Source organism: Epinephelus moara, chromosome 4 (genome assembly GCF_006386435.1).
Source record: "Epinephelus moara isolate mb chromosome 4, YSFRI_EMoa_1.0, whole genome shotgun sequence".
Classification (NCBI taxonomy): domain Eukaryota; kingdom Metazoa; phylum Chordata; class Actinopteri; order Perciformes; family Serranidae; genus Epinephelus; species Epinephelus moara.
Window position 1 is genome coordinate 21149055 of NC_065509.1, and position 25189 is coordinate 21174243.

Here is a 25189-nt window from a genome sequence, read left to right on the forward strand (position 1 = left end):
CAACTTGGGGCAAACTGAATCAACAGTTTCTGTGCTTCCTTGTTGCTCGATGTTTTGCTTGGCATCAGATTATCACCACTGGGAAATGAAATATGTGAAAGGGGTTTTTATATTAACATTTTATTCCTCCTAGAGTACATGTCACTACCACTCCTATACCAGCCCTGATGCTACTGCCGCACCTCCAGGTTCCTTTGAAAAGATGAAAAAGGGAGGAAGTAAGTTTCGAGATTAGAGTTTTGATATTTTCCCTTTTAGTGGATGTCACACCCTCTTCTATTGAACTGAGCATCTCCACCTGACAAAAGTATGGTGCGGTTTTTGTGAGTTAATACGAGGAAGTGTGTATTAAATAAATTAAGAACTAGCTGAGAGATGAGTAACTAAAGTAATAAGTCTCTTCTCTCTCACTGTAATATACATTAGGTCACGGACACCCATTTGATAAGATTTTTTTGTGGGACATCCATCTTTAAGATTCTGGCTGTTAAATATGATTAAGACCAGATCTGTGGATGTTAATTAGAGCTGCAACGAGTTAAAAAAATAATCAGTTTACCAATTATTTTACCACTCGTTGCAGCAGAAAACTGTTTGCAACTGTTTTTAAAAATCAAGACATTTTTTTTAGTCATTTTTTTAAAGCAAAAAAACCAAAATTTGCTAAATGTCATTCTTCTTTGATGTGAGAATTTGATGCTTTTCTTTGTCATAGATGATAATAAACTCAATAGAATTTGGATTAGTGGACTGTTGGTCAGTCACATATGATTTGAAGATATCATCTTAGACACTGGGAAAATAAAGGGCATGTTTCACTATTGTCAGATATTTTATTAACACTTAAACCCATTTTAACACTTTTATTAACACTGTATTATTACATTTTACTTAAGATAGATAGATAGATAGATAGATAGATAGATAGGTACTTAGTCAATCCCAAAGGACAACACACACAAAAACACAGATACACATATAGATAGAAAAAATAGGTAAAAAGTATAAATACATAAGAATGAAAACAGTGAAATGATCGTCTAGTCCCAGGACTGCTACAGAGAGCTGTTACTACAGTAGATATGCTTGTGATCTTACTGTAATTTGCTATGCATGATATGAATAAATAAATATATGTACAGATACCAGTGCACATGCAGACTTTTTTTTATTTAGAAGGTGCTTAGAAGTAAAAAGTGAACCTGAGTGAGCCACCCAAAGTGGATCAGCAGCTCTGAGGCTTCATACAAAAAATTGTTCCAGTGGATAATGATGAGTTAACAACAGAATCAAAGCTACCATGTTCACAAACCAGTTTGATTACATCAGAAATATGTGAACCTCCAGATATGATCATTACCACACCAGACGTAAAAATGATGACTGAACACTTCCTCATTACTTTCTATTTTTGTGTTCCTCTCTGTGTAGTGAAAATTTGCATATCCACGATGAGATCATTCAGGAAGACACTTCATTAATTGCCACTTAGTTTCCCCTTTGTTGCTCACTCATTCCTTACTAACGACTCAACCATTCTTAGGTAGGAGCAGTACAATTACACGTAACGTAGCAACAGTACAATAAAACAAATACATGTCGAAGCAAATGTACAACTTCACTACAGAAATATTACATTCATTTCCCCAAATGTAAAAATACAGTGCTCCCACGAATAGATTACTGGACGGGCCTACTGGGCACAAGCCCATGCAGGTGCCCAAAATTGTATGCGGCCCCCTGGTCACCGATAAAATGTCACTCAAATTAATAGGTACAAACCTCAAAGAGACACAAAATTACCTCAAAGAGACACAGAGAGACCAGAAAGACATGCAAAGGACCTAAAAGAGACATAAAGGGATAAAAAGACACATTCACCTCAAAGAGACAAAAACAACTACAGAGACATGCAAAGGAACTACAAAGAGACACAAAACAAAACAACTACCAAGATACAAATATACCTCAAAGAGACACAACATGACCTCAAGGAGACACAAAAAGACCACAAAGAGATGCAAAATGACTACAAAGAGACAAACCTCAAAGAGACACAAGGACATGCAAAGGAAATAAAAGAGACAGAAAAGGACCAAAAAAGATACAAATACATCTCAGAGACATAAAATGACAACAAGGAGATGCAAAGAATCTAAGAAGAGGCACAAACTAACCTCAGTGAGACACAAAACAGCCAAAAAGAGATGCAAAGGAACTACAAAGAAACACAAAATGATCAAAAAGACACAAATACACCTCAAAGAGACATAAAGTGACTTCAAAAAGACAAAAACAACTACAAAGACATTCAAGGGAACTACAAGAGACACAAAACGACTACAAAGATTACAAATATACCTTGAGGAGACACAAAAGACCAAAAATATATGCAAAGGAACTAAAACACATAAACACATCTCAAAGAGACATAAAATGACTTCAAAGAGACACAAACTACTACAAAGATACAAATATACCTCAAAGAGACACAAAATGACTTCAAATAGATGCAAAGAAACTAAGAAGAGGCACAAACTAACCTCAGTGAGACACAAAACAACCAAAATATATGCAAAGGAACTACAAAGAAACACAAAATGACCAAAACGACACAAAATCACCTCAAAGAGACAACTACAAACAACTACAAAGACATGCAAGGAAACTACAAGAGACACAAAGCGACTACAAAGATACAAATATACCTCAGAGAGACACAAAATAACATCAAGGAGACACAAAAAGACCACAAGGAGATGCAAAGAGACAGAGAAGGACCAAAGATGACACAAATACACAAAGAGACAAAAACAACTACAGTGTCTCTGAAGTCACAAAATGACTTCAAAGAGATGCAAAGAAACTATGAAGAGACGCAAACTAACCTCAGTGAGACACAAAACAACCAAAAAGAGATGCAAAGGAACTACAAAGAGACACAAAATGAACAAAAAGGCACATATATATTCCTTTAAAGAGAAAATGACTTCAAAGAGAAAACAACCACAAAGACATGCGAGGGAACTACAAAGAGACTCAAAACAACTACTAAGATACAAATATACCTCAAAGAGACACAAAATGACCTCAAGGAGACACAAAAAGACCAAACATATATGCAAAGGACCAAAGAAGACACAAATACACCTCAAAGAGTCATAAAAGAACTTCAAATAGATGCAAAGAAACTAAGAAGAGACAAAAAGTAACCTCAGTGGGACACAAAACAACCAAAAAGAGATGCAAAGGAACAACAAAGAAACACAAAATGACTACAAAGGTACAAATATACCTCGAAGAAGAGACACAAAATGACCAAAGATATATGCAAAGGAACTACAAGAGACGGAAAGGGACCAAAAAAGACACAGATATACCTCAAAGAGACAAAAAGAACTACAGAGACATGCAAGCGAACTACAAAGAGACACAAAACAACTACCAAGACACAAATACACCTCAACGAGACACAACATGACTTCAAAGAGATGCAAAGAAACTAGAAAGAGACACAAACAGACCAAAAAGATACAAATATACATCACAAGAGGCACAAAATGCCCACAAAGAGACATGAAGGCACAAAAAGATGCGTACCGACCAGAAAAATATGCAAAACAAATGAAAAAAAATAAGCAAAACCACCACAGCTTCTATGTAGGTGAGGCCTTTTGCATATCTACCCAGGGGCCCATCGGCTCGTAGTTCACCCATGAGTGCGCTAGATGAACAGAGATACTTTTATTCAGATGTTTTGGGATATTATTTTATTAGAGACAGGAGGCCAGAGGAGCCAAAAGGTGTGCCAGGAGAAGGTTTGGTGTTGGAGGTAATTATGGAAACCGCATTGTCATTGTCAAGATGCTGCAGGCTCTGTTTCAAACTCTGATTCTTCATTCACAGCCTAAAAGGCTGGTCAAGAGCCAAAGAGTCATGGCTAGACTTTACCAAATAAATGATTGACAGCTGAAACTATTTTTTTCAGCTACACTGTACACATGTCAAGCATTTGACTGACAGATGCAAAGGGTGGACCATCAAGTCATTGAAAGTAGACAAACCCCTGAATACCGCTGACGTTAACAGGTGGGTCCACAAATAATAGGCGCCTATCAATCTGTGACAGGTGAAGTGGTGACTACCTGTGCGGCGGCAGGGCAGGGCGGTGCTGACAGGGACAGGGAGAGGGGACAGGGGCGCTGCCAGAGGAGGCGGGGCCGCTGCCTCTCCAGGAAACAGCGCTTAAATGAACAGTGGGAGTGTGCAGTCCGTGTGGATTTAACGGCAGACACAGCAGCAGCATCACTCCAGTCGGGAATCTACGAGTTGTTTTCTCACAGAAGGACACCCAGTAAAGAAGGCAGAGCTTGAGTCATGTGTGGTAAGTTTGCCTTTTTAAAAATCCAGTTCATGTATTTGGAATCTTGTGGCGAGGAATCCCAAGTCCTTTACGCATGGAGCTGTGCAGTGCCCGGTGCGATGATAGGCTCTCTCAAGCCAGGGATTGTCAAAGTTGTCATCAAAATCTCTCGTGTAGTTAGTCAGGAGATCGTTTTATAGTTTTGGTGGTAAGGGAAATAGAACCTGTGGCTTTAAACAGCTGGATAAATGGCTGTTTTATGAATTGCGTGGATTCCTGAGATGCTTCAACCGCAGCTGCGACGTGTCAACGTTTCCACACAGGGATATTGACAGGGCAAGTTATACCGGTTGGGCTACAGTAAAAATAAGTTCATGACGTGAATCACATCCCACCCGCCCTGACGACCTAAAGTTGAACCATTCCTACATATAGCTTCTTTTAAGAACCTCATTTATAATCATATCTAACAAAGTCGGAACAGGGACGTTTACAGCCTAAAGCAAATCTTTAACAGCACGTCGCCCTCTCCTCGTGTCTGCAAGAGAGAGAGAGAGAGGCCAAGGCGGTGGGAGTTTACAGCAGCCTGCTTGTACCTGGCTGCTCCAACACTGAGCGCAATGTGCGTCCGTCAATGGCCAGCTGTGTGCTTGCGGGAGCTGGGCTGCACGGAACATTCCTGAGCGCACGCACACACACACACGTACAGAGGTAGGCGTAGGACACAGCAGCTTCACACTGTACATACAGCTGTTTTAATTGAATGTAAGGATGCATCAGCTTTACTGATTCATGTAATGAGATTTGTGCGTTCTCAAAATGTATGAGCCAAGCGTATGAGGGATGGGTGAAGGAGAATAATACAGCTGGAGGCTAGGAGCTGACCTCATAGATCAGATCAGTGTAAGATTCAAGAGGCTTTATTGTCAGTTCTACAGTTATGCAATCAAGCAGTGCAATCAATTCAAATGGTGCAAATATGCAACATCAGCTTGGACACCAGACAAGAGCAGTATAATGTAGTTCTAGTCCTCTGTTTAAAGTGCTTTCATAGGTAATATGGTTAATATAGGTGACATAGTCCACAGTCTTTGCAGGTGGGTTGTGTATGTGTGTGTTTTGTGTGTGTTCGGCTGCAATGCCTCACTTCACTGGGGCCTTTGGGTGAAGAAGCCATGTCCTTCTTCACCCACTTATTCAAAAAAAGTGGATTTTGTTGTCATATCCCACATCATAAAAATGAATCCGTCAACTCCCACAGCTCAAAAGTTGCCTCTGTTCTCTTTAGAGCTGTAAACTCTGCCTGCTTACAGTGTTTCAGGGGATTCAAGCTTCTGTGTCTCTGTCTCCCTTCTCTAAAAGGGATCTTTGCCTACCTAAATTACCGAGTGCCTCGCACCAGAAAGGAGATATTTGAGACGCTGGTGAAGGGACTGCAGAGACTGGAGTACAGAGGGTACGATTCAGCAGGTAAGACACTCACACACTCACACACACACACCGTGCACAAAAGCTTATAGTACTCCTTGGCAGCACCTGTGTGTCATGCCCTTAAGAAAAAGGAAAAAGAAATCTGAGCAACATTTGACAGCGAAGCATGAGGAAGAATGATCTGTGAGGACTTCAGTGATTTGGGATTGAATCACTGTTATGTCACACGAGTCACCTGATAGTCAGCAAATGTGATCTCTTGTTTGAATTTGTACCGTCTACGCACGTGCACACCCTGGCACTGTTTTTTTTATTGAGCCACTTCCTCCTCCACACGTGTTTCATGACATTTAATTTAAACGCACTATCATAACGATCTTAAATGAAAAGAAGCAAAACTAGTATAACAGCTACCACCTGTCATTGTCTGATGGAGTGAGGCCGGCTTCATTCAGACACACCTGTAACCATAAAACCCTATAGGAGGTATCGAATACAGACTATATTTTAGCTATTCTGACTCCTGACTCAGCACATCCCTGCCACCCGGACATTTAAAACTGTTTAAATATGTACACACACATACACACACACACTCTCACGTTGTGTTTGTTCATCCTATTTGAGCAAGATGAAGCCCGAAGCCGCACAAATAAGACATCCTTTCATGGCTGTTAAACACCACGTCCTACACACACAGGCATACACCCACAATAAATAACACCTCAGATATAAACATATTTAATCCTGACCATGCTTCCCCCTTTTCAAATGAAGCTAAATCTCTCATGTCTTCTTCTCTTTTTTTATGAATTGTCTTATTTCCTGTTTTGTTTTCTCTGTGTGCTTATTGCCTTTCTTACCTCACTGTAAAAGTATCATTTCCCTTCTGTCTGTATGCAGGTGTCGCTGTGGATGGCCCTAAGAAGAAGGACAGTGACGTAAACAACAACAGCATCTGCTTGATCAAGAAGAAGGGGAAGGTCAAGGCCCTGGATGAGGAGCTATACAGTGGGTTCACGCACATTTGATTCATATTTGTCTTATTTTTCATGTGTGTTGCTTTTAATTCTGATAAACTGTCCTCCATGTGCACCATTTGGAAAGTGTCCTTTTGAAGAGATCACCCTTCCCCCCTCATTGAACATTGTGTGCTGCATGTTTCTGTCTTAAAAAGTCCCCGCAGTCTGTTCATGTCAGTAAAGGGATTGGTGTTGTGTTTAGCTTGCTCAGAGAAGGACTCGCTGGACCTGGACGAGGAGCTGAACACACACTTTGGCCTCGCTCACACACGCTGGGCCACACACGGAGAGCCGAGCGCTCTCAACAGCCACCCTCATCGCTCTGACAAGGATAACGGTAATATGTCCTAAATATAATGATAATAATACCTTTATTTAGTTAGATTTAGAGTTTACAAAGTGCTTTGACAAAGCAAAAGCAAAATCAGGATACTTAGAAGTCAGTATAGCAACAGAAAGCCAATCAGATGTACCAAGGTACGACAAAATAAAGGTAAAGTTAAGATAAAGTTAACACAAGAAGACAAAAAATCAATATAAATGGATACAAATAAAAAGAATAAAAGCAATAAAAAAGACAGCATCACATAAAAGCAAGTCTATAAACATTTAAAAGAAGAAGTCACTGATTCTGTGAGTCTTATCTCCTCGGGCAGGTGGTTTTAAAGCCGAGAGGCCCCGATGGTAAAGGCACGATCACCTTTAGATTTTAGCTTCGACTCTGTGACCGCCACAAAGGCCGCACCTGAAGATCTAAAGCTGCGAACTGCCTCATATGGGGTCAGCATTTCTGCTGTGTAGCTCGGGGCCATACCCAGAAGAGCCTTAAAAGTGATCATTAAAATCTTAATGTCACTTCTAAAACAAACAGGGAGCCGAATGGAGAGGAGCCAGGATTTAGGTGATGTGATGTCATCTGCTAAAACCAGTACTTTAATGCATGTTCACATACACACAACAATATATACATGCATTTAATACAGACGCAAAGTTAATCTCAATGGCAGTTTTCATGTAATCACAGTAGCTTTAACTCTGACCTTTTTTTCCGTGACCCTGTCATTCCCATGTTTTGAATCACTTCCTTTCCACCACTTATAAAAGCCTCTTGGCAGATGATTAAAATTAAAGGTCAAGATGCTATATATATGTTAATTTACCACACCCTCACACGCCTTCTGTTCTGACTTTACACCCATCTCTTTGTCACCGGTGCACCATGTTCTGAGGCGTGCCGATAATGTACCTTGGCTTTAAATCAAGGCGTGTGTGTAATTTAAGTGTGTTAAGTACGAGAGTCTGTATCACAGAAAATGAGAAACACTAAGTAACTTATGTTTGCATTGTATTAAGCTTTATTATTGTATTATATTTGATATGCGCCTATTGTTACTTGGTTATCATTTATGATAACGTATCACCTTGTTTGTGTGTAAGTCTATCATTGTGGTGATCCTGTATCCGTGTTACTTTACCTGCTGCTAAATCCGCCGCTTTGTCTTCATGCATCAACTTTCATTGGTGACATTCTTTAAATACATGCAGCATACTATCATTAAGATTTATAGGCGCCAGGGTCTATAGGTGAGGCAGATGTTACAGCTCTAAAACCTTAGACAAAATGCAAACACTTTTTAAGAGTGTGAATCCAAATTGGAGAGAGCACCTGAGCATTATTACAACTTGCCTAGCGTTTCGACCTTTAGCCCCTTTGTCTAATCTGTTCACTCTCGCTGACTCTCCGCAGAGTTTGTCGTCATCCACAATGGCATCATCACCAACTACAAAGAGCTGAAGGCGTACCTGGTGAGTTACATTATCACCAGGAATTTCTCTTGTGCACACAACCGAGTCCTGTTACAGCTTATATTACCTTCACAGGTTTACGCTCATCCTGCTCTTTGATAATCATAACATCCCTGAAATAAATCATCATAGCCACTGTGCTGTAAATGTGGCAGTGTTTGCCATGTTGTTGTGTAAACAGGTTGGACAAATGTTCATCCACCTGGGTGTAGTTATAAGTTACTCTGTCATCTGTCATGTAACTAATTCATTCGATAACATGAACACACACACACAAAACAATTATTAGTTTTGTTTTGTTTTTCAATCACTTAAGCTGTCAGCACTAGAATTGTCTATTGAGACAACATTATTCAGTATTACTCATTAACTAAGGAGTGACTTGTTGCCACAGTATGCCTGGGCAAAAGTCAGATATGAGTGGAGCATACACACGGGAAGCATTGGTAAAAAATAAAGAAAGCATGTTCCTTGGTAGTGTTTTTTTTTCTTGTTAAAATAGCCAAACATTTAATATAACCATGCCAGTGAAGTCTGTTCAAATTGGATTGCTGCACATAAAAACATTCAGAGTGAAATTGCGTCATCGGCCCATGCAACTTTAGTGTGTAATATAATCACTTTAGTAAATACAGTGTTGGAGAGCTCCCCTGATCTGTTAAGGTCATTTTCATCTCATCAAGGAGGCAGTTGTTTACACACAACAGTGAGATGAGACAAAGTGTCACTCTGGATGCTCAGCAAAAATAGCTGTATTTTCAAGTTATCAAAACTGGATGTTTTTACCTTCATTTAATATTACTGTATTTTTTCCAGGGCTCATAGCAACAGTTTTTATATTTGTACTGTATTTATATTACAGTTGAAAACATAAATGTCACGATTTAATGCACCATATCAGATTGTAGCTTTAAGCATATTTGCATCTGTAGTCTCTTAACAGGTCAAAACGACATGACATGCAACACAGAGCTTCACACAACAGCACATCACATCACAGATATATGCTTGTCATAAATAAAAGCAACTCCTGAAGGCCATGAATTAAAGTTTAAAGTACTTTACTTATCTGAGTTATGTACATATTAATATAAACTGTGCCTCGCACCTTCCTCAGATCACCAAAGGATATGAGTTTGAGTCAGAGACGGACACGGAAGTGATCCCCAAACTGATCAAATATGTTTACGACAACCGGGAGAATGACAACATCTCCTTCTCCACGCTGGTAGAGAGGGTGATTCAGCAGCTGGTGAGTAGCTCACACACAGAAACACATAGCCAGTGTTAGCATGCTAATTACAAGATATCAGGTGTTCGTATCTAGTTATTCCTCCTGCCAGTGAGCAGTGAAGGAATGTAACTAAGTACATTTACTCAAGTATTATATTTGAAAAGAACACTTCACTTCAAAGTTAGCATTTGTTTTTTTACCTGCCGCGTGTTACCTTGAATTTGTGAGGAAAGCTTTATTTTTCTGGCATGCTTCCGGGGTGAACGAAGAATCCAAACAAGGCAAACATTTTTCATGAATTGAAGTTAACAGGGACTGGTTTACAAACAGCAAAACTTTATTAAAATGTGTTTACAAACTCTCACACAACCCTAAGCTAAGCTAAGCCAAGCTAAGCTAAGCTAAGCTAAGCTAAGCTAAACTAAACTAAACTAAGCTAAGCTAAGCTAAGCTAAACTAAATTAAACTAAATTAAATTAAATTAAACTAAACTGAACTAAATTAAACTAAAATAAACTAAAGTAAACTAAACTGAACTAAACTAAACTAAAGTAAAATAAATTAAATTAAACTAAACTAGACTAAACTAGAGTAAAATAAACTAAACAAAAATAAACAAAATTGAACTAAACTAAACTAAACTCAATTAAACTAAAATAAATTGAACTGAACTAAACTGAACTAAACTAAACTAGAGTAAAATAAACTAAATTAAATTAAACTAAACCAAAATGCTCTTATATGTATTCATTAGCAAATAAAACATGTTATATTCTATATTAAATTAACACTGTTAAAGGAGTCACTGCATGTTGATAATATACTACTATATAATATATAATACGTCTGTTCTTCTAATGAAGTAACAGTTGTTATTTACCTGTAATAAAATATTTCATGAAGGTGAATGTAAACAAGGAATTTGACTCTGTCTTTTAGTGGCTCTCACTGTATTTACACACACAGTATTTTCAGGAGGACAGAAACAGACATACAGCTGAGTAAAGATAAGTAAAAATAAATTAGATGATTATCATAGTTTAGACTGTGGTGTTTCTACTTTTACTTCAGTAAAGGATCTGAGTACTTCCTCCACCTCTGTCAGTGACACACACCATAGTTTCAGCTCCACGTTAAGGAATGGAAATTTTTATAACCAGCTTCCTGATAACTATAAAGGATAGCATTATGTAGCTTTGTGTCATAAAATGTGTCAGTGACCATTCATACACACACACGCTCATTTACTCATTCTACAAAGTGTGCTTGAATTTCCTGCCTTTTAAAACCATGTACACCATCACAAAACCAGTCTCTATAGCAACCGCCCGAACAGCATCATAAGTGACATCATCACCTTTTGGAACAGATTTTTTCGGGTGAGATTGAGCAAGCTTCTTTTTTCCATTGTGGGACTTTCATGCTTCACACTTTTGGTCGGAGTGGGTTCTCCCTCCTCGGAATAACAGAGGAGGCAAACGCAGCCATTTTGGATTTGGAGTAATGGGAACCAGATAGTTAGATTCACTAACAGCGTCACGACCACGACACCCTCCCCTCGTCTCCCTCCCTCATCCGCCCACTTTCAGCACACGCACACACAAACACACTCCGAGCCAGTTCTGCTTCGAACCACCGCAGGCAGCGTTGCAGTCAGTGCTTTCGAAACACAGCTGATGTTATACAATAGAGGTCTTATTTCTCTTAACCCGCACTCCCCCCTGCACACCACTACTTACCACACTCACTCACACCCCCACCACAACTGCCAAATCCCACATGGCCAGAAGAAATGTTTGTTTGTGTCCTGAATATGTTTCTCCTAAAGGTTACATGCTTTCCAGGAATACACGGCTGACTTTACTTTTACATTTTAATTATTTTATTTTGAATAGTTTCTCCTCCTCTGCCCTAAAAGTCTACTGCAACACTGGTGTATTTCAGTCTCTCATCAAGCCAGTGTAAACTCAGTGTTTCCTCTGCTTCTTTCTGTCTCAGGAGGGGGCCTTCGCTCTGGTGTTTAAAAGCCGTCATTTCCCTGGAGAGGCTGTATCCACCAGGTTTGTACCACACACATGCACACACACATGCACACCCACTGCGCTGACACTTCACTTCACATTTTGGTCCAGTGTCTGTGCAGTGAGCCAGACTTATTTGAGATGAATCAGCCAACTATGAAGCAATCCCAAAAATGATTTGAGGAGACTTTGTCTCAGTCATTGCGGCTTATCGTAGTTAACAGCCATTTCACATGACATGTTATGACTCTCGAACGTGCTTTGCTTATGATAATGGGCAATTGAAATCTTTTCCGTAGGCGTGTGTGTGTGTGTGAGTATGTATAAATTCCCGCTAGCCTGCATGTGTCAGTCCTATCTGCGTCTTAAGACCCAGGCAGAGAGGGGGAGCAGAGCAGAGGTTGAATTCAGGTTCCCCTTCTCCCCCCTGGGCCTCTGGCCTCTGGGCGGCTGGCCCTTCGCCGGCTTCTCTGTGACTCATTAAAGGAGAGACTAGAGAGTTTCCTGTTTCTGCTCCGGGAAATGCCCTTGCCAGAAAAACTCCTGGTTAATCACATCATTTTATTTAACTTTATACCTTCCCTGGTTCAATGAGCTGTCATGGATCAGAGGAAGAGGGAGATTGCTGGAGCATGGGAGTGAAGGAGGGAAAAAGGAGGAGGGCAGCAGGGCAATCAGTGAAGAGAGATAAGTGGGCCGTTTCTTATGGTTTAGACAAACAGGTTGCCTGGCGGTGCCACTGTTGCCAAGGCCGCTTGTTGGCACACCCGCTGCTGCTAAAGTCAGGAAACTCTGGCATCTCATTTGTCCATTGTGTGCTTGTTTCAGAAGATCCTGATATCAGAGTGTTGCACAGCTTTGGCTAACTCGATGCAGTGTTGCGGTTAATATGTTGAATAGTCAGCATTGTCTCCCAGGATGGAGGGATTGAGGGAATGTTTGTAATTATCTAGAGATGCTAGTCACCACCCGCCCTTTGTCATCAAGGATCTTAACCTCTCTGCAGAACTTCTACTCTCTCCTTCTCAGCTTGTCTCTCTTTAACTTTCTCCCAATCCTCCTTTCTTTTTCTTTCTGCCACCCTGTCTCTCTCTTACATACCCCCTAATTTCTTCATCCCTTTGCTTCACTTCTTCTCTTCTCTCCCTCCCTCAGGGTAAATAATGTATTGGATAGCGACCACATGTTTCTGTTTGCAAGCCTTCCCTTTTCAAGCCCCACACCCGTTAAAACAACCAGCGGTCTTACGTCAGCGCGGCCGAGCCCCAGAGAAAGACTTGGGGAAAAAAAAGAGGGATCCAGACAGAGAAAGACAAGAAATAAGGAGAGGCCTTTTGGACGCGGTTTCTCAAGAGTCGGTGTCATAATAACAAAGTCGCCATGAAGAGGTTGTGTTTTGTTATAATATTTGTACTGTGGCTTTACTATGGTTTCATCTATTTTAAGCTCGGTCTCCTCCCTCACCTGTCAAATGTCTGTGGCTGCACCTTCCTTGCCTCCACTGCCAATAGGAGAAGCACACATGAAATCAGTAGCCAGTGAGAGAGCAGTGACTCTCTCCAGGAACTGTGAGCAAATCCTAGAGGGATGTAGACGAATGGAGGGTTAGTTTACCTTTCTGATGTTAAAGATTAGGAAGGTTAGAAGAGATCTGGAATAAGTGAGCCTCTCTCTAGTGTTACTCGATTGAATTTTAGGTTGTTCATTGAAGAAAAAATGATCATTAAGAGTGCAAAGGAACTTTAGTTTAGTGTGGAATAACGCAGCAGGGCAGGATGTCAGGTTACCTGAACAGTCAGACTTGTACAAAGCACCACGTGAGGGTGTATGTATCCGACATTGTTGTGTGTCTACAAAAGCCTAATCCTCTCCTTTCTCCCACCTCACCCACACTTTCCCTCCCTCTCCCTCTCCCTCTCCCTCTCCCTCTCCCTCCCGTCTCTGCCTCCCTGCTTGCTTCATTCTTGTCCCGGCAGGAGAGGAAGTCCATTGCTCATTGGTGTGCGAAGCGAGCATGAGCTGTTGACCGAAAACATCCCCATCCAGTACAACAGTGGTGAGCTCTGTTCCTGTCTCTGTCTGCCATTATCCGCTTACTCTGCACCCCCACATCTCTGCATGCTCGCACACCGACATACTGTAAATACACACAGAGCAGAGAGTATTCATAAATCATTAGCATATTGAATTTAATAGCATATTAAATGATCTTGCTCCTGACAGTCTGAGCTGCAAAAGATACTCCAGCAATCAGTGCTTCATGTAAGTTGCGAAATAAAGGGACTTGCTAAGCTGCTTGCTTAGTCATAACACAGCAGAGAAGGATGAAAATAAATGGAGAAATTAAATCAGTAACTAGATCCCGAATGACCCATTAGGGAAGTTAAGAAATACTGCACAACTTCAACAGCTTGATTTCGATACTGCTCAAAAACTGTATTGCTATTGCTCAAATACATCAGTTATGATTTGTTTAAAACTATGAGGTTTGTTTCAGAGGCTGAGCTGATCTGCCAGCACCAGTTGTTAATGTAATGACCCATGAAGGCATGCCAATCTCTTCATCACCAAACCCCAAACACACAATATATCAGTGTTATTAAAACGGCTCTCATTCTTCAAAAGTGCACATTCTTAAAAGTTTTCCAACACCTAAAATTTAGCAAAAGCATGTCATGTAAGTCCCCGTTGATGAAAATCCTCCTCATGATTGTAATTAAGTGCATTGTCTTACCCTCCAGTTAAGGCTAAGTGATTTATCGAGCATTGTTTTACATAGTTATTATCTAAGTGTTTGATGGGAGGTCGCAAAATGATCATCTTTAAACCTCCAATCCTAGTTGAATAGGGCGACAACCAATTGTAATGTGGTTTAATGCTACTGCAGTTTTTTCAGTTTTCACATTTCTGACCTGTTCTAAAACCACTTTAAAAAACATCTTAAAAAGGAGGGGAAAGACCCAAACCAAATGTGCATTGGTCCAGTGGTTCCCAACTGGTGGGGCATTGTCCAAAACTGGGTCACTGGTCCATTCTGAATTGATCGTGAGTAATTCGCGAATGTGTCAAGTTTGTGAAAAACACACCTTGGGCCCGTCCCAATACCATCCCCTTAGCCCTACCCCTTGGCCCTACCCCTAGATTTGCGCGTTCCCGTGAGGGGTAGGGGTGTCCCAATTCTTTTTTTGCGTGTAGGGGTAGGGGGCATAACGAGGGGTAGTAGGTATGAAACTAGCCCTTCGGAGCGAGGGATTTCAGATGCTGACTTGCCAGTGAGGGAAGGTCGCCATGGCTACCACCGAGCAAGAGACGGGGAAAAGAGTTTTCATTGCTATTCACGATGTCTAGATTGGAGGTGACAGAAAGCTAGCCAGCTAGCTAACGTTACCGTCGTCAGGTTGCTTGTTAGCTAGCTTGCGCTATCTGGCATCTGTCATTTGTCCTGTTCTGCAAAATTGTTTGATTTTTGACATTACGATAACACGCCAGCTAGTATAACTATGCTGCCTCGTAATGTTAGCTGGTTAGCTAGCTAGCTAGCAAGCAGAAGTCCCCTGTCGTACATATCTTATTACTCTAATGATATGTTAGTAGCAAGCATAATAGTAGCTAACGTTACCGTTATGTTGTAGATGCCGGTTGGAAATGTAGATGGAAATGTAGTTAGGTATGCGTGAACATAACCGACGCAGTGACGTAGTGAGTGGTGTCCCAATTCCTAGGGAAAGATTTCAACCCCTACCCCTCGCTGCTTCATTTCGAGGGCCAAGGGGTAGGGCTAAGGGCTAAGGGATAGTGGACAAGGGGGGGTATTGGGATTGGGCCTTTATTTTAAGTACAGTGAATTTCTGGCACAGAGCTTTTATTTTGAAGTGCCCTTTCTTGCTGTAGAGTGAGTGACTAACAGAAAGCTACATACCAGAGACAGCAAACTAACTCGACGACATGGCCAAACGCAAGCATGACACTAACCATATTAAACTATGTGGACCTGGAGCTAATGACGATGAAGAAATTTGGACCCCATGGCTGGACCAGTTGGGAGCCACTGCATTACTCACTCAATACTTTCAGACTCCCCTAACCGGTCTGTGGCGCTCAGCCCCAACCCCACTCACTTCTACTGGCATTGCAAATCCCAAAAATGGGTCATGAATATGTATTTTACTTTTTTAAAAAAGACTTAAGTATTTCCTAAAACAGCCGGGCACTGTAGTTTAGAGCAAACTCAAACAGGAGTAAATATTTGTTGGGGACTATTTTCAGCCAGCAGGATGGTGTATGTGAGATCGACTCAAAATAAACTGCACTGAAGGAACATGTCACTCAGTGCAACAACGTGGCTCATTGATGTGTTTTTAATAGTTTTTGGGCAACAATGGAGCTTTGTAGCACAACCAGGCTTTGGCACAGTTATTGTTGTTATGGGATCAATTCATTGATGAGTTTTCATGGAAACATCTGATCCAGCAAGATACGCAGATAGTCGCCTTACACAGTAGCCTGAAAACATGTATCCTATCAAGGGAGCATTTTCCTTCTTTACTTTCTTCCTGGATAATATTGCTCTAACTCTTGATTTTCTCTGATGTGCTGTAACAAATCCCACAAAGTGACGCTCTTGGCTAACTGTGGAAGTAGTGCAAGATGTTTTGTGGTTCTGTTATTCATTGTGCAATAATTCTGCTAAAAATCATTCTTAGAAAGTAATTTTCCATAAAGTAGTGCCAGGGATTTCTTTGTTTAGTATCAGGGGGTGGTGGTCATTTGAAAACTTATCTGGATGTTGAATGGAAAATGTGTTTTTTGATCCCAGAGTTCCCACTAATAGAGACAAAGTTTATGATCGTGTTTCTCTTGTAATCTTTTAGATGCACTATTAGGATTATTTATTGTTAACAACAGCCTGCTTATTTTGCTGTTGCTTCCTCGTCTCCACTGCGCGTAGAGCCGTGTCTTCACTGTCTTATCTGTCCACTCTAAATTTATGGCACTTCATGGCTCAGGTGAGAGCAGTGCAAAGTCCAAGGAGTTAGGTGGTTTGAGGCCAGGAGGGAGACAAGCAGGGTGTGTCCTTTTAATGGTTGAAAATAATCCTCTAACTTCTTTTTGGACCTCTCTTTTCATAACAATCGTGACAATCTGTTTTAGAGCACAGCTTCTTTAAAACCCTGTTGTTGTTCAAACAATATATAAAGTACCATGATTACCTAATAAGACCATGTTGACTCAGGGAAAGAAAAGTGCTCTCTTGTGCTGTAAAGTAATCTTGCAGATTTGAAAGACAATGTGTCAGTCAGAAATGCATGCTGCTGATAATTATTAACAAGTTAAGACAACAAATCTGATTACAAAAATAGTAGCCAGTCATATAAAGCAATATGGACATTTAATCTGTGGTAAATATTCTGTTCGTGGTAACCACTGTTATCAGTTGAATGTTCCACCTTGAAAGCTTTCTGATTTTACCACGAAATCAGAATTTCATGACATGTCATACCCAGTTCCCACAGCAGTGACCTGCCTCCATCTGGAAGTTGAGAGGAAGAATTCAAGTGATGAGCACATCTTGATTGCTTTAGTCGCTCAAAGTCACTGTGCGACCTCTGACCCCTGACCTCTGACTTTTGACCCTGTAGGTCACTACAAGGAGGAAGTCCAGGAGAAGAACAGCCATAATCGTCCCGACTGCTCCAGCGCCATCAACTCTGTGGGGGATGGCAGAGCTGTGGAGTATTACTTTGCCTCTGACGCCAGGTGAGAAAGCAATTGTCTGTGGTGAATCCAACATGGGACAGTAGCATTGAATTCTTATTTGTCATATTAATTAAGTCACTGACTTTATCTCCCCTGTGTCTGTCTATCACGCCTATCAAGCAAAAAATTCTAAAAAGAAACACATTTAGTGCCTTTAATAAACACCAGACTTGCAGACATCATCGTCAGCTCATCACGTGTATCCGTTTTATCTCTACCCACAGTGCCATCATCGAGCACACCAACAAGGTGTTGTACATGGAGGATGATGACATCGCAGTGGTGACCGGCGGGAAACTCTCCATCCACAGGCTAAACCGGCAGGCTGGTGAGGATCCAGTGAGGGCAATCCAGACCCTGCAGATGGAGCTGCAACAGATCATGAAAGGTGAGAAAATGAAGGAAGAAAACTTGATTATTCGATGAATATGAGGATAATACACCATTCTGATTTTATCTAAGCAGTTTAGCTTAAAAGAACATTGTTAAAACACATTAGAATTAAAGGTCCAGTGTGTAGGATTTATGGGGAATTAGTGGCATCTAGTGGTGAGGATTGCAAATTGCAACCAGCTGGAATTTCTCTTAGTTAGATTTCCTTTAGTGTTAATTGTTCAGGTGGATTTTATCAGGGGCCATATTAGCCGCAGAGGTCTCTTCCTCTCCAAAAACAAACAGATCAGGTGATTTAAATGGGTAAAACAACTGAATAAAGCTGTGTTTTTATGACACTCTCATCGTGGAGGGGCTGCAAACTATGGCGGCTGACAGGAAAACACGAATAGCCCTATCTAGAGCCAGTGTTTGGTTTGTCCCTTCTGAGCTACATGGCGAAGGACAAAGGACCCACTCCCTTTGTAGATAAAGATAGCTCATTCTGAGGTAACGAAAACACAGCGATTCTTATTCCCAGGAGATTACACATTTAAGAAACAAACTTATCACATTATATTCCATCTCTGCTAATACGTCCCCCTAAATCCTACACACTGGACCTTCCAACAGATTACTCTAATGAATAAACAAGTGTCCTCTTAGGCAACTCTCCATTTTAGTGAATGAAAAACACTCTCATTAGTCTTTATTGTCTTGCAATGAATGTATTTATTTACAACACTGGTGCCATTAAACAGACCAGACACAGCCGTTGTGCCTCAAAGAATCAATCTTTACAGCCTTAATTATACCCAAGAACAAGGTCACAGATGGACGTGTGTACCTCGTCTTCTTTATCTAGTCTAAACAACTCAGTGCCTGTCTGCTGCCAGCAGACACAACTTCTTTTAACCTCTCTGATTAAACAGGCCTGGGACATTTTAACTTGTCGACAAAGTAAGACAGAACAGGTTCAGTTAACCACAACAATGCAGACACATACACCTCATATTTTATACCTAAAAGTTTTTCAAACCACACCTACTGAGTCCACTGGTAACATGCATGCAGTGTCACCACCACAGTCTAGTTTGTAGACTTATACTTGCTCGCCCTCTGCTGGCTGAAAGTGAAAAAGTAAAATGGCTGCTCAGTTTTTCAGCCTCTTTCAATCGCTAACCCTTCCTCCACATACCTCTGTTTTCTGTCTTATCTCTCTGAAGAGGTTCTGCATGTCCTCGTGTGTCTTGAGGATCTGATAATCTGAGGTACATACATGTTCCTCTCTTTGCAGGTAATTTCGATGCCTTCATGCAGAAGGAGATCTTCGAGCAGCCGGAGTCAGTGGTCAACACTATGAGAGGACGGATATGTTTTGACACCAACACAGGTGACTAGTGAGCTTACAAACCTGCAGGGCCTTCAGGTTTTAATGATGCATAGGGCGTCTGACCTGGTCTCTGATCCATTCAGTCAATATTAGCAAGGACTAGTTCAGGATCAGGATCTGTTGTTTGTTGCTGTGACCTTCTTACCATTGTGTGTTTGAAGACAGGATTGAAAGACAAAGAGTAGTCAGAGACTAAAACATGTATTTGTGCATCACTTCAGTCCCTTATTTCGATGCTCACTAATGTAACCGTCATCTATATGTTTAGTGGTTCTCGGCGGGCTGAAGGACCACCTGAAAGAAATCAAACGCTGCAGACGGCTACTCGTGATTGGCTGCGGCACTAGCTTCCACGCTGCAGTGGCTGTGAGTATCGAAAACTGAAATAAGCGCGATGACCACCCTTCTTTAATGAAGACGGTGTTTATTAGTAAAAGCAAAGTTCTAAAGACATGGTTACTGTTTGTCTGGAGAGTCGTGATGATGATGTTGATGGTTAGACTGCTGCTTTTGTTTCCCTAATTTTCAGACCAGACAGATCCTCGAGGAGCTGACAGAGCTGTCCGTCATGGTGGAGCTGGCGAGCGACTTCCTGGATCGCAACACGCCCGTTTTCAGAGACGACGTTTGCTTCTTCATCAGCCAGTCAGGTGAAAACACTACAAAAAACACATACAAAACCTGCCCCTGCTGTCAGTCTGTGCTCATGTGTTTGTCTTTTTGGTCAACAGCTTAGTTTTGTTGGATTTCATTTCTCAAAAACAGAAATTTGAGATGACGGTCTTTTGTTTCCAAGACAAACCTGACAGTATCATCATCTTTTTGTGTCTTACCTCCAACTGTGGCCTTACTGTGCTGCAGTTCTGCATTGTAAGCATGTCTCTTTATTCCCTCTGCTCCCTCAGGAGAGACAGCAGACACCTTGATGGCACTACGGTACTGCAAGAGCCAAGGTGCTCTGACAGTTGGTATAACCAACACTGTGGGCAGCTCCATTTGCAGGGAAACAGACTGCGGAGTTCACGTCAATGCTGGGCCTGAGATAGGAGTGGCTAGCACAAAGGTATAGTTTACACTGTACATCCCATAAGTTGTAACATGTTGCTCATGCTTAATATAAGTCATCCAGAAGTATTAACAGCACTTTGCATTCAATCTAATGATAAAATCCATCTTTTTAAAGACTCCAGGATGTAGTCCTGTGTTATTTGCTTGATAGGCCACACTGTTAAGGAACACGTGGGGTTATATGAGTGTTTCCTGTGTGTGTGATCCAGGCCTACACCAGTCAGTTTGTGGCCCTCGTAATGTTTGGCCTGATGATGAGCGAGGACAGGCTCTCCCTACAGCAGAGAAGACTGGAGATCATCAACGGCCTCAGGGTGCTACCTGGTCAGTCCAACAGACATCAGTAAATCACAAACGTAAAGCTGTCATGGTCTCAACATGAGCGTACAGCATCTTTAAGAGACGCTCAACCATGTTCGACCACCACTGACAAATCAGACTCACAGAATACAGTATATTTGGTTTGTGTAATTGCACACTTATATTTTAAATGCTACCATAATAACTCCATCGCTTGTTCTTTTACTCTCATAGAGCTGATAAAGACAGTGTTGGCCCTAGATAAGAAGATCAAGGACATCGCCAATGAACTGTACCAGCAAAGGTCTCTTCTGGTCATGGGCCGAGGGTTCCACTACGCCACCTGCCTTGAGGGGGCGCTGGTGAGTCGAGAATGTCACATAGCCTGTCAAAAAAATTGCAATTCACTTCTCATACAGTAACATAAAATATGTGGACAAAGTATAAACATCAGATGACATAAGAGAGTTTTAAGTTTTATTCTTTTTTTCTCTAATGCAGAAAATCAAGGAGATCACATACATGCACTCTGAGGGCATCCTGGCTGGTGAGCTGAAGCACGGCCCTCTGGCACTTATCGACAAAGACATGCCGGTCATCATGATCATCATGAAAGACGCCTGCTACACCAAGTGCCAGAATGCTCTGCAACAAGTCACTGCCAGATCGGTAGGTCCTGGAAAAACTCTACTGTAACAGAACTCCCTGAAAACTTGGTATTTTACCTGGATGGGCGTGGTTTTGCAGGGCGCTGCAGTGCATGCTTTGGTGAACTCTGTCAATTGTCTCAGCCCGTACGACGTTTTTATGATAACCTGTGTGCACCTTTGTAAGACTGCAGAAAAAAAATCCTGTCATATTTTTGTGTGATGAAATGAGAGGTTGCACTGTGTGGCAAAGTACGGCCTAGTTATATTTCTAAAGCTTAGAAAATTAGGGCAAACTGGACTGAATAATACCCAAGTATGAAGACAAACAGAATATACTGTTCGTGTTTACCGGTGATTTGTATATTTGGCCTCACACATATGTATATGGAAATTGATAGTCTGCCTTGTACACCTGTTTGGGCATCTTTATTGCAAGATACTACATCGATTTCAGAGTACAGACCCCTTTGTCACAATTTAGTCCAGTGGTTCCCAATATGTCCAGCGTCACACTTGCAGTTCGCCATGTCGTCGAGCTAGTTTGCTGTCTCTGTCAAGTCACTGTCCAGTAGTGACTCACTCTACAGCAGGAAACAGCACTTCAAAATAAGAGCTCTGTGCCAGAAATTCTCTGTACTTCAAAATAAAGTGTGTTTCACAAACTTGACACGTGCGAGTCACTTGGGTCCACTCAGAGAGTACCCGTGACCCACTTTTGGACCGCGACATACCAGTTGGGATACACTGATTTAGTCCATCAAAATGTCAGTATATTTTAGCATGACTTAGTTGTACATATTTTCCAGTGTAACATTATGATGGCCAATTTGAGAATTTATCAGCAGTCAGGTAAAAGTCATTCTGTTTCAAGTTACAGTTAGGTGTGACATCACCTGTAGGTTTTATCTTGCGGTTAAAGCAAAGATTAGGTAAATGAACAACTCCTTATGTCACGATTTTCTAGCTTATCCAAAAAAAAGACAAAATTACCCAAAGCGAGCCAACAAGGCCGTCCATCAGTTGAAAAACACCCTTAGTGGCGTGGGATCTAAACTCACACCTGGACACATGCACGTTCACACAAATGTCCCATTCTGAGTGCAACCAATGTAATTTGTGACTCTCTCTCCATCAGGGTCGGCCCATCATCCTTTGTTGCCAGGACGACCCTGAGATGACTAAGAATGCCTACCACGCTATTGAGCTGCCGCAAACTGTGGACTGTCTGCAGGGCATCCTCACTGTCATCCCCCTGCAGCTCCTGTCCTTCCACTTGGCCGTCCTGCGAGGATATGACGTAAGTAGTCAACACAAGTTTTGACTCTAGCTATCCGTACTGATTCCCAGTGGACATGAAGTATAGAGAATTAAAGTGTTTTTTATCTACCAAAATCTTAAAGGAGATGTGTGAGACTGTGTCTGCTAATTGGAGTGAAACTGATCTGAACCCCAGATATGAAACAGATCATACAAACAAATAAATATTGTGGTCACTATCATTCTGTAATCTGATTTTATGTGATGTTAAAGCTCCTAACTGTCTAAATACTGCAAATGTCATTTGTTACGCTTTATTAAAGCACAGTATCAACAGCTGACTCACTGTAATGGACATGACTTTAATTATTTATCACGTGATTTTGAAATAGTCAGCAGATAATTTCATTTTGCTGAAAAAATTATATCAATTAACATTTTTTGGAACCCAAAACTGATCAGAAATATGACATTTAAATGCACATATTCAAACACATCTTGTGCTTGTATAATTTGCCATCCAAATGCTCTCGCTTGCATCACTTTGCAAATCAGAGTAGAATTTCAACATTTCAGTGGAATGTAATTTGCATGCAGCACAAGACTCAGGGAGGCTATTTATTGCTTGCAGTCAATTCATTATTAACAAACTTTACAGTGGTTGTGGAGGAGACCAGTTTACTGAGCTGCATTTGCTAAAGCCGGATGTGCACAGTATCTGAATGTGTGTGTGGGCAATATGTTTCGTTTTGTTACCCCAGCTTCTGTAGCTTACATTTCATCTCTGTCTTACCAATTTGGACGGCGTCTTTACGTAGTTTACACAGTTATGGTGCGTGTAATGTCTCGCCACCACTGGCTTTTCTTATCAGTGCAATGTGGTTTTTCTTCATGCACCTTCCCGTCCTCTGTAGCACCATTTGTTATTCACCTTTTCTTGGCTTGTTAATGTGTGTTTGTCTCAGCATAGAGAAGTGTACGTTTCATATTCAACAGTTTCTAGATGAGTGCACTTTGTGTGACACAACACAGCCACAGGTTGTTTGCTCTAACAAAGTGCTTTCTCTTTTTTGCAGGTCGACTTTCCCAGAAACTTGGCCAAATCTGTGACCGTGGAGTAATTACAGTTCACACAGAGCAGGAGAGGAGAAAGGAGGCTCATTGATTTACAGTGCAATTGAACGTTCAGTATGTTTGTGTGTGTGTGTGCATGTGTGTGTGTGTGTGTGTGTGCGTGTTGCGAGACTGGGGTGAAGTAGGGCACTTTGTGTGTGTGTGTGTAGAAGAGAGCGTGAATGAGTGAGAGTGAGAGAACATGACAGAAGACAGAGGGAGGGATACGGTACAATATCTATTTAAAAAAAGAAGAGAAATGTGAAGTCCAACCAATACACTGCTGAGGAAGTGCCAGTGCCAGTGAGGCCTCTCAGAACAATCTATGAAAAACAACATTCACACGTCCAAAGCAACATGCCGTGCCTTTTTTCTTATCTTGAGATGAGCCAAAAACACACACAACAGGCTTAGCAGAAAAACATTGATCTGGTGTATTGAAGTGTTTACAGTTGTGCAATATGGGGACCAAATGTGCATTATGTATGTACACAATCATGAGTTAGGTGATTTATTCTCTTTCTGTTGGATGAATTTCTTACATCTGTGGGGGGCGTCTTACCTCCCTTTGCATCGTGGGAAATGTAAGACTTATGTGGTTTTATTCCAGAGGGTTGTCGACTTACCAAAATCTCATTTTTATTTTTTTTTACTTTGCTGCATATTCATGCCATCACTGTGCCTGGTGGGCCTGTCGCCCATTACTTCGACATTTTGTAGCAAAAGCTACCTGAAGGAAGATCCTCAATCTGACTTTTACATTATGACTTGATTCTTTTTATTTTTTTTAATGTACGCTCCATTTTATTGTTGTTTCCCTTTAATTTAAAATATATTGTACGGCTGTTTAACATAACTGCAGTTTCCAAAGTCAGTTCATGGTGGAACATGAAGTATTTTCCCCCTGACGCTCTTCATACTTATCCTTGTCATAGGGTAGAGCATTTTCATAGACACACGTGAAATTTATGCAGCAAAAAAAGTACTTTCAATAATGCTTTTATTTTGTCAGCCATTTGTATGGATTTATGATAATGTTCTGTATTTATCTGATTCTTATTTTATAGGGGCTTAAGAAAGGGTTTGATTTATATCTTTAACTGTGATTGTATTTTATACTGTGTGTTTTATAGACATAAGCAGGCACTATCAATCAATAAATAAATAGATAAAGCATTTTATTCAAAGTGTGCCATTGTCACTCCTTATTTCTCTTTTTACCTGCCGGTGTTTGTCATGGTAAGTGATATGTTAATGCGATATTACTATAACAGGAGGACAATAACTGCAGGTATAGTTTTTACTCTTGAGGCTACATGGGCATTCACTCATTTCAGTTCCAGTTTGTGCTTGTAATGTATAACCATTATGAGATGCATTAAGTGGGGCTAGTTCAATTTAT

At 41.0% G+C, this 25189-nt stretch overlaps 1 protein-coding gene across 1 annotated transcript; it reads left to right on the plus strand.

Moving 5' to 3' along the window:
- The first annotated feature begins 4225 nt into the window (after positions 1–4225).
- On the plus strand, positions 4226–24968 carry gfpt2 (glutamine-fructose-6-phosphate transaminase 2). Its single transcript, XM_050042726.1, has 19 exons — positions 4226–4384; positions 5726–5833; positions 6698–6805; positions 7019–7153; positions 8564–8622; positions 9740–9874; positions 11855–11916; positions 13854–13933; positions 17517–17634; positions 17859–18022; positions 19304–19399; positions 19668–19765; positions 19929–20049; positions 20305–20462; positions 20677–20791; positions 21002–21129; positions 21269–21436; positions 22553–22714; positions 23751–24968. The coding sequence occupies exons 1-19, from the start codon at positions 4378–4380 to the stop codon at positions 23793–23795; spliced, it is 2067 nt and encodes a 688-aa protein (XP_049898683.1). The 5' UTR covers positions 4226–4377; the 3' UTR covers positions 23796–24968.
- The last annotated feature ends 221 nt before the right edge of the window (positions 24969–25189 follow it).

Coding starts and splice junctions, on each gene's coding strand:
- gfpt2 (XM_050042726.1), top strand. Junction 9,875..11,854: donor AGAGGGTGATTCAGCAGCTG/GTGAGTAGCTCA, acceptor TTTCTGTCTCAG/GAGGGGGCCTTCGCTCTGGT. Junction 21,437..22,552: donor AACAAGTCACTGCCAGATCG/GTAGGTCCTGGA, acceptor TCTCTCCATCAG/GGTCGGCCCATCATCCTTTG.